This window comes from Eucyclogobius newberryi, unplaced genomic scaffold (genome assembly GCF_026437365.1).
Source record: "Eucyclogobius newberryi isolate DKJ021-1_F unplaced genomic scaffold, fEucNew1.0.hap1 SCAF_3, whole genome shotgun sequence".
In the NCBI taxonomy this organism is placed as follows: domain Eukaryota; kingdom Metazoa; phylum Chordata; class Actinopteri; order Gobiiformes; family Gobiidae; genus Eucyclogobius; species Eucyclogobius newberryi.
Genome location: NW_027315945.1, coordinates 10,941,692 through 10,951,940, shown reverse-complemented (window position 1 = coordinate 10,951,940; position 10,249 = coordinate 10,941,692). Strand labels below are relative to the sequence as shown.

At 39.7% G+C, this 10,249-nt stretch overlaps 1 protein-coding gene across 1 annotated transcript in view; it reads left to right on the top strand.

Annotated features, from left to right (window-relative positions):
• The window catches only part of bmper (BMP binding endothelial regulator), a 37,617-nt gene continuing 27,368 nt past the window's right edge, over window positions 1-10,249 (top strand). Inside the window, exons 1-2 of the mRNA XM_072460111.1 lie at window positions 1-301; window positions 5,286-5,371. Of these exons, the coding sequence (XP_072316212.1) occupies window positions 217-301; window positions 5,286-5,371 (171 nt within the window). The 5' untranslated portion in view covers window positions 1-216. The remainder of the gene's footprint in view (window positions 302-5,285; window positions 5,372-10,249) is intronic.

The window sequence follows — 10,249 nt, the reverse complement described above, 5'->3', positions numbered from 1 at the left end:
CACGTGCGCCTTCATCTCCAGACAGCCGGTTCAGCGCGCGACATGCCGCTGTCTCCAACGCGTCTGCGCGCTTTTGTCATTCCAATGCGGCTCTGAAACGACTGTCTGCGACTTTTGACGGCGATGCGGCGCGCCACCAACATCTAAAAACAAACAACAACAACAACAACGCACGTTTCTTTCTTTTTCTCTCATTCTTTTCTTCAAGTCGCGAGGATGTTCCCGTCCACCTGCAGCCGGCTCGCGCTGTGGTGCGTGCTGCTGCTCCGGACGTGCCGCTCCTCCTCCGCGCTGATCACAGGTAACAAACTAACAAACATGTGGCTTTTGCATCTGCACTTCACGATAAAAGGGCGACACTTTGCAGCTCCGAGCGGCGGCAAAAGGCTCAGCCGCGTCTGTTCTGTGGCGCTTTTTTTTTTTTTTTGGGACTCAAATAAAAGGCGCTGTCAACTTTGTGATGTGGCAAACCGATCTGGAAACTTTGCAGGAGCGCGAATAGTTCTATGATAATTAAGAGGAGCGTTTTTGGCAAGGGCGTGAAATGGTTAAAGGGCGAGGTGGTTCCATGTATGTGCCGTTATGCCACTTCAAAGCGCGATCTGTTAACTTCCTCTCAACTGCTTGAATATACCGTAATATAAAAGGGGGGAAAACGCGTTTCGTTAGTTATGTTTATATCATTTTGAATTGCGTTGCATCTTTGTAAAGTACTTTTACGAACTAAAACGTCATCATAAAAGTTGAATTCTTCTAAGAGTTTGGAGTGCTCTCGCATCTACATGACTTTGCTGCCTCATAATAAGATAAGATAACCCTTTATTGTGTATAATAATGATAATACACTTGCTTCCAGGGCCCGATCGAATGTGACGTGACAGAAAACGTTGGCGTTAATCAGGCAATAGTCGCTAATCGCGGATCTCATCTCGTGCGTAAAAACGGTCCTATTGATTCTTTGCGTTTAAAGTCATAAATGAGAATGTCTCCGTGGTGCCACCGCGTCTCCATGTCTCCCAGTCTGTCTGCGTGTCCCCCCCCCCCACCCCCAGTGTCTCCCTTGTCTCGTCTGTCACCCCGGACCGTGGTTTTACGCGCAGCAAACTGGACTCTGGAGAGCTCCGTTTTGACGCGCAAAACTCTGTGCGTAAAGACAACATTTTATGGATGTTAATGCTGTAGCTATTATGTTCTTCACTTAATAAGAATTTAAAAAGTATTTATTGATGTACTAAATGATCCAGCAGTGACTTGTAATGACTGAAACAGACCAACATCAACGTAAAACCCGTTTAAACCAGGTCTAAAACTAGACTTAATAAGTCCAAAGAAGAAACAAAGACCTGGGCATGTTTGAACAAAATGCAGAGATAAACCAGGGTTAAACCATGTCCGAAGCAGAATTCCAGTAGATTTGACACCCCAGACTAAAGCAGGACTAAAATCAGTCTGACTATGAACTGATTTTGTTGCCACAACAAAGAAATCATTAATTATAGAGAGTATGTTGCCCAAAAGTGGTGGATATAGCAATCACATGATGACATGTGAGGTCAAAGCCAGTGTCTGTACACCGATATGTGGCATGAAGAATAGGAGTTACATGTGGTGCTTTTAAGGGACTAATGGAAGATGAGACAGGCAGAAGAAAGTGGGAAAGAAAGAGTTAAAAGATACATGAAACCTGTTTATTTGCTTTTTTTGCTACCATTTGTTTTCTCAGTATAGAAGCTTTCGTCTGGAAATAACAAAATTGTCCAATCTGCACCTCAACACGTTTTTATTGCATCTTTTAGTCCACTTACATCCATAGAGATATGGGCCATTGTAAATTCAAAGGCATTTTTCTCCCACAGATACATAAAGATCAGCCCCTAAAGTTGCACTTACACACCAAACACGATTTTGACGGATTGTACTGAAGTATTGATTAATTTAGGTTTTAACTCCAAAAAATGTAATTTATAAAAAAAAGAATCCGTCAGATGTAGTTTACTCAAATACTAAATAAGATCTTTAATTCCCCCTGTGAAAAAAAAAAAAAAATCTGATCTGCAATTTTCTTGCATTTTACTTACTTACATTTGTAAAATTCAGGAAAAAATTCAAATAATTTCAAAATAATAGGGTCAATAATATGGCAAAAAATAAATAAATCCTGCCATCACTTTATAAAATAATTGACAAGCAGGAGACACAATAGAGCCAAGTAACAGGTCAGATCTGTGGAGAGGCTCACAGCTAGAATGAATGTTTTTCAAAGTATTTTTGAGCAATAAAAATGCAATAATAAATAATAACAAATGCAAGATAGATACATCGATGCCATAATGTGGAACATTCCTGGCAAAGCAACAACATCTCCAAGCATAGTGCACCTTTAAGTTATTGTAAATTGTGTGTTGCATTATATGATAATTGTCGTATTCAGATGTAAATATGGAGGGTTGTAATGACGCTCGCTGATGCTAATTGCAGTATTGGGATTCAAATTGAAGCCCATTTGTGCCGCTATAACTAAGGTGTGTCTGGTTTCCATAACAATGAGACAGGTCCCTAAAGTGGGCCGAAGCAGGCTGAGTTGTTTTTATACCATATGGGTGCTCAGCTTAGATTATTTTGACATTTATGATGGTGATTTATGGCAAAATGTCAAGTTCCTCTTCTGGGAGCGCTGGTAGTTCAATGATTTGTTTCTGGCTCTGGAATATTTGACAATTATGCACTGACTTTTGACTGACAGGCATAAATACTTCAACAATGGATGCTGAAAATCCAATCTCGTCTGTGAATCTTAATCCAGTTTTTGTCCTGATTCAGACCTTGTTTGACAATATCTTCAGTATTCTTTGCAAAGATTCCATAATTTTCTCATTCATCAGTTCGTTATCTGTATTACATTGACTGTATTGTAGAATTTCCCCTGGTTCTTGTGCGTTCACGCTTGCATGCACAGGTCATGCTTTATTACATGGACTTACATTCTTTTCCTGGTCACTACTTACCCAATCTTAACCTAAACAAGGTCTGTCCGAACTATTGCCAAAACGCAGCACTCAGAAAAGGTTTTCTTGGCCCTTATGCCGTTCCTTCTATTTTTAATCATGAGAAGTACTTTTTACACAAGTTTAAACTCTTCTACCATTATCCAGCCATTGTCTTCCACTTATTATTCTACCATTATAATCACAATAAATAGCATTGTGGTGTACACATAAGATATTAAGATTTCTAGAGTGATTTAAGGTGTAGTGGTACGTTAAAACCTCAGTTAAATGCATAATTATTTATTATTTCACTGTATTAACCACCAGTCTGTAGCACTCCGCTTGGTCTATGTTTCAGTATATGGCTCTCAATTGAAAAGTTTGGACAGCCCTGACCTAAACCCTAACCATAACCTCATTTAACCCTATTTGAACCTTAAACTGTGTTGTTGATCTGATAATAAAGGACAGAAACCTGTTTTTTGTCCTCACGATATGTGTGTATACATTTTGTCCCCACAATGTGATAAATACCTCATACACACTGGGACTAAATTCTTAGCTATACATTGACAAGACCAGGACCAAACAGGGACCAAACCAAGTCTACGTCAGGACTAAACTGGCCTCAAAAAAAGGACCAAACCAAGCGTTAACACAGCTTTCTTTAAGTAATTATTAGCATCACAGTTTAGTCCATTATTAACTGGAGATTTTATTGAAGGTTTTAACAATGCGTTTCTTCCATTGAACTTTACATTTTTTGCCACATGCGACACCTTGATACAATTATATACAATATCACCTTATAAAATCCACCATATTTGGATTGTAATGCCACAGAATATATCCTCCCTTTCTTGTTTACATTCTCTCCATCTTTACTCTGGATAGTTTAATGGAGCTTGTTACCTCCTCTGACCCCTCTTCTCTTTTACACCGCCGCCATCACCTCTGCAACTAAAGGAAGGAAGCTTTTGTGTCTCATCCCAAACACTGTTGACCCCCTTGTCTGCGGCTCCTCACAGATCCTTATGCAGAGAGTCTTCCACAGAGTCTGGCCCGGTCCACATGTGGCTCTCGTCGGGATCATAAAGTCCTGTTTTAGGGATAGTTTCCTCTGCTGGGTTCATGTTACATTTTACTGACTGGCTGACTGCTGAAGTTTAAGTGTCTTTAGCGGGACGGAGCGGAGGGAGCGGACCCGAACAAAGGCACAATGCCGCCCTTTAGGGATCGGGTGAGACTCCCGGACCTCACCTGTCATACATATTTTACACAGCGTTATGACGAACGGGATAAGCTGCTTTGGAGATTGGCTTTCTAGCGTTAGTGATGGACATGCTTTTAGAGGGTCAGAATAGATTGCATGTCATTTAGATATCGGATTGTTCTGTTGTAAGTTTAAGAAGACGGCTGTGGACAGTTTTGGGCCGGTTGCCCTTCTTGGCTGAGGGTGCATCATTATGGATGTCGAGTAAGATGTGAACTGGCAACACTCTAGTTATGGGGTCAATGTTTTACAACTGCACCACTCTTTTTAATTATTTTCTTTAAATCTGTCAACGGAACAATGTTTTTAGAGAGTTTAAAGAGGTGAACAGAAGAAGCAGCCTGGATGAGTGGCGAAACGTCTTTACTCTAAAAGCATTTAGACACATTTCATTAATATGTAATGTAAAGTGTAAGATGGTGAGATTTATGCCGGATGTCCTTGATGAAACCAACCACATGAAGATGTCGGGCAATATTTTAGTTCAGCAACACTAAAACTACATCCAAAACAGAACGAAGTATGTGTGATTGGAAGACAATTCATAAGTTGCTAGGTTAGCCATCAGTGCATCTTTCTACATTTCACCCCAAAATTATTACATTTTCAGCCACCTGAATGTCCAAAAACACTCCCAATTGAGACCATTTGTGGATCATTGTTGCAGCATAAATCTGCACTTTAGAAAGATTCAAAGGTTGATCCAATATTTGTGGATCAACAGAACAAATTCTTTCCCTTTATGTAAGTAGGACACTCCGAAACACAGGAGTAATGTCACTCCATGCGCACATGTCAAAGGTTAATGAGCTAAACTAATAAAATGGCTACTACTACACACACACACACACGCACGCACGCACGCACACACACACACACACACACACACATAAGCCCGTGTCATGGTGCTAGCTGTCTTATCAGTACAGTTTATTTAACGCATGAAGTCACGTCTGCTGCTTCAGACTGGGCTATGTCAAAGTCCTCACCCAGTTTTGAAATGTCTTTTTTCTCTCTCTCTGTAGGTACGGAGGCGAGCTGCGAAAACGAAGGAGAAGTGCTACACATCCCAAACATCACCGATAACCCCTGCATCACCTGTGTGTGTCTGGTAAGAACATATGTCCTTTTATACGTCTTTTGGTGTGAGCATTGTTTTTAGAACGGATGAGCTCAAGCAATGTTTGCTCGAAGAGATGATGGACTTTTTGTGCACAAATATACTATAATAAATGTATTAGTAATTAAGATAACAAGATTATCTTATCTTAATATTAAGATAATATGATGATGTAAGGCCGTTTAAGAGCACCTGTCAGAGAGGATGACTTATTGGCATACAAACCATCTACCGTAAGTCATATTACAAGTAAAACAATTTAACGGCCATTGAGATGTTGTTCCTTTGGCTATAATATTCCACAGTATGGCATAAAACATATCTCTCTCCATGAAGAATGCTCAGAAGTCTGGTTTTAACTTTCCATGGAATCATGCAGGGGACATTCCACCTCACGAAAGTTACATTCTATTAATTCATCAAGTTGAATGTTGCTGATATGATTTATGGAGTAAGAAGGGATTGTGTGCTGTGCTGTCAGAGGGTATGCTAAATGCTAAAACTCAGTGTTCTTTGTATTCTAAGTATTCTGACAACATAACAAAAGTATTCACCAGTAGTGACGCAGCAGCTTATCGGGTTGTTCCACAGATCCTTTGCTTCCTTCTTATATATCGTTTTTCCGAATGTATCTCTGTGGATGTTTGGCACAGCCGCCAGTTAAGTTTGACCCCAAGCTCTATAGCTCTAATGAAAAAAACACATCCCCTCTGGAGACGCTGGAGAGGCTGATGGTTCTGTGGATGGGGCGCAGGAGGGTTGTGACACACAGCGGACAGAGAGTGCATTTACCAGAACATATGGGAGAGTGACAAACCACTTGCATAAACTCTACTGAACCAGCCCATGAAACCTGTTCACTGTCGGCCGCTGTGACTTTGTGTTCTGTAACATTTACCTGTAGTGTTTGCTCTCCACACTGTGACCTCCTGTGCATCGATAGTATAGGCTAATATTTGTGTATACAGTAGATTATGGTTCTGTATGATGGTTCTTATCAGGAGCAGACAGGGCCAACACCACCAGACCTCTTGACCAGGGAGGCGTGGTGACGGAGCAGAAACGTTCTCAATGGAAAAATTTGATAGCTGGACTGAATGATTTTGAGCTAATGGATCAAGTTTCCTCAATTTCTTGGCTAGTTATAAAAAAAGATGCTTCAAGATTAAAACCAGTTGGTAACTGTGACGGATCGTGGTTCTCAAGTAAATAGCACACTACGATTAGCAGCTTTAGTAGTGCATTTTCTCTTGTGGTGATGGTATTGTAGAAAGCTTTTATTACAGATTAGGCTAATGCTATTGGCTCACTTGTATGTGCTAGGGGCATTTCTAGGGATTGGGCAGGGTGGGCACAGGTCACCCCTGGATTGGCCAGCCCAGGTGCCACTCCACCTAGAGGGGCTGAAGCCGTATACTGGAGGTAAATAACCAGTTTTGTTTAATTTGACTGATAGTCTTCCATCTAATTATAACAAAGAAAAGGAAAGAGACATACATAATATTTCTTAATAGTTAACATTATGAATTCACAAAAAATATAACATTTAAGTGTTATATTCTCAAATGACCTAACAAGTAACAGTGTGGACACGGCCCTGGACGTAGTAAATGTTAGGAAAAGCAGTATTTTAGGTTGTACTAATAACAGTAGCTTTGAAGTAGGAGTAGTGGGAGTATTGTAGTACAGCATGTTAGTAAAGAGTATGTGTTATAATTTAACTGAAGAATTTAAACAATTCACTTTACTTCACAATATTTTCTAAAATTCTTGCTTACTTACTAGTTAATGTGTTTCCTTTTTCTTTCACTGTAACTTGAGCACATTATAATGTATTATAGTTTCCCGTAGTCGCAGTGAAACCTGAAGTGGGGATAGTTTGTTTTAAGAGACGGTCCTGTCGTCATGCCGTCTTGGCTCGTCGCGGCTGTTAAAGCTAAGCTACAGAACGTTAGCACCACTCTCTTTTTCCTGGAACATGTGCTCTTTGACCTCTCAGCCCTTGTTTGTGGCTTCCCGGTGAGCTCTTATTTTCAGGGGGATGAGCGCAGGGCGACCAGGTTATTCTGTGTTACTGCTTAGGTTAACAGCTTAACTGTTGACAGGACTGATATGGGTACTACACGTAATTGATGTGTAAGATTTGTGTAGACAATTTTAATTAGAAAACAGGCATTTCTGGGAAACAGATACAAAACACATGGCTGTTAAATGACAATCTATCATTTATATACTATATATACTTTGTATTCTTGTTTGCTGGAAAGAAGCTATCTTAACATAATAGATGTCACATTTGTTTTGTACAATAGAATTGAATTGGAACTGCAATAGTATTTGAGTAGTTGCATATTTCCTTTGGATCTTAAATTTGTTTACATTAATATTCAGATACAATATGGAGGCAGGTGGCGCATTTGTCAAGTGACTGGCAAAAAAACATTCATATAATTCTGTACTGATTCGTATTGTAATGCATATGTTATATTTGCGATTAAACTATCTGTATTTGAAAATGATATAAGTTGTGGGTTATCTGGCTCCTGGGCTGCCGGTGTTATCTGCAGACATCAGACTGTGCCCTGCTCAGTGCTATCAGTCATCAGCAGTGAATGGGCTGCCTTTCATCTGCCCCTAACGCTGTCATGCTCACTAATAAACTTATACATTAGTCCCATTAGGTCTGTATTTCATTTAGGCTTTAATTACCTCCTAAAAACCTTTTGACGTAACCTAACCCAAGTACGTAGTAGACTATCAATTTTCGACAGGTAACATTGTTAGCCTTTTAGCATTGATGAATTCTTAACTTAATTTACGTTTAATTTATATGAGCTCACAAAAAGTAGCGAACCAAGTGGGATAAATATTTATGCTGTATTTTACGAGGAGCTAATGGTGGTTTTTTTGGGCTGTATAATAATGAAACTAGCTAGCTGCGTCGTTATGGCTAAGATGCTAAAAGTGGCTTGTCTTGTGAGCTTTCATCATCTTGTTTATTCCGGGATCATTTTGAAAAGTGACAAGAGTTTCCTTAGACTTCAGGAAACGCAGCAGTTTATCAAAGAAAACATCCAGGTCAAGTTTAGGTTATGCTAATAATAGAACAGTATTGTGGTGAATCAGGGCTACCGTAGCTACAGTGTGTCAGTTAAAGAATGTAGCCTATAAAAATGCATGGTATTAATCAGTTTTATTTCATGTATATAATTACCTCATTTAGTCCTGTTGAATGTTTTACAACCAGTGCACAAGATATACCATTGCTATTACCATATACGAAGAGTCTCAATGCAAAATCTTGTATCTTGTATTATGTGTAAAACCTGCTAACCCTGTTGTTTAGACCTCAACAAACATATTCTAAAATGTATGTGATTCTTGTATTACTTTAGCAGTTCACTATTAAAACCCAAATCGGAAAAGTAATCGCAGCGCTATTTTTCCTAAATTCATATTAATCCATATTTGTTTCCATTGACAGTATTCAAGAACAGTTAGTTTAAGCTTCCTATGAGAAAAAAAAACATTTTGTCTGTCTATATTATACTACTACTATACTATATTATTAGAATATTGTAACTTTTATACATAAATCAAAACTCAGTGCTTCTTAAAGCTGGGGTACCTGACATTTATTTTCTTGTAATTGAGAAAATTAAAAAACATTCCCTCAGAGAGAATACTGCAAAAGCGGCACTTAGAGACAAAATGGGACAGTCAGCATTTTATGATAAAGTAACAGTATTTTATCTCCAAAAGCAGTTCTAACGCTGTGCACGCAAACAAAAATGAATGCATATTAACAATAACGTGAATATTAATGTGCAAAAGGGTCTGTGATTTGAAAATCAGGTTCCACAAAACTTTAACCTTCACCTGACGATAGAATCCTGCCTGTTCCTCCGTACAGAGTTGGGGGCCTCCGGTCACTCATGAGGGCCCCAGAACTCGCACTAATGGGCCCTTCTCGCTCACAGAGGGCCTTTGTGAGGACCACAGTGTAATGGCCTTGGAGTGGATGTGGCTGACAGACGGAGTGACAGGCCGGTCGCCATGACGATGCCTTATCTCTCCTATCTGTCTGTCCATCTCTGTCTTCTCTCTCGTCTGCCCTTCCTCACTCACTCACGCTTCCTTCAGTGGTTTCCTAACATCAGCGGGTCAGTGTGCGGCCAAGGTTAGCACCGGACGCATCCTCTTTGTGGAAAACCTGCTAGGAGGAGTGCTTCTAAAACTGTGGTGAGCGTACAGTTTGTAGTACACAGAGATCTTCTGGTAGTTTCTACATTTTGTACATTTATTCTTTTATTCATGAACTGATTCATTTTTCAGATTCAGATTCAGATTAATAAATTGTGTTGGAAAAAAAACACAACACTCATTATGTTTTATGCATGTGTTTTATTCCGTACTGTTAGACAAGGCCATAATATCACCATGAAGACAAGCCCAGAGTTAAATAGTGCACCTTTAATTTTAAATGTAGGCTGGCTTCACTCAAAATAGGGACAAAACTAAGACAAACCTGGATTAGAACTGGACCAAACCAAGTCAACATGAGGATTAAAGTGGGCTCAAGCCAGGACAGAACCAGGACAAGTGTGAACGCACCCTCACTCATGTTGAATTCCTACTGGGGTTTTTAAAGTGCATTTTACTTATCCTATTGCAAACGTTTTTCACCGCAGGCCACATCTTAAAACACCAATCAAGGTCCTCAAACTGGGGTAAATACAGTGACAATTGAGGTTTAACACAGCTCAGACTGAGCCACAGACGTTTAATCGGGCTCGGAACATTAGCGTCCCTCTAAAATGTTCTATATAATTGGTTTATTAAAAGTATAGATTTAGCAGATTGCAGCAT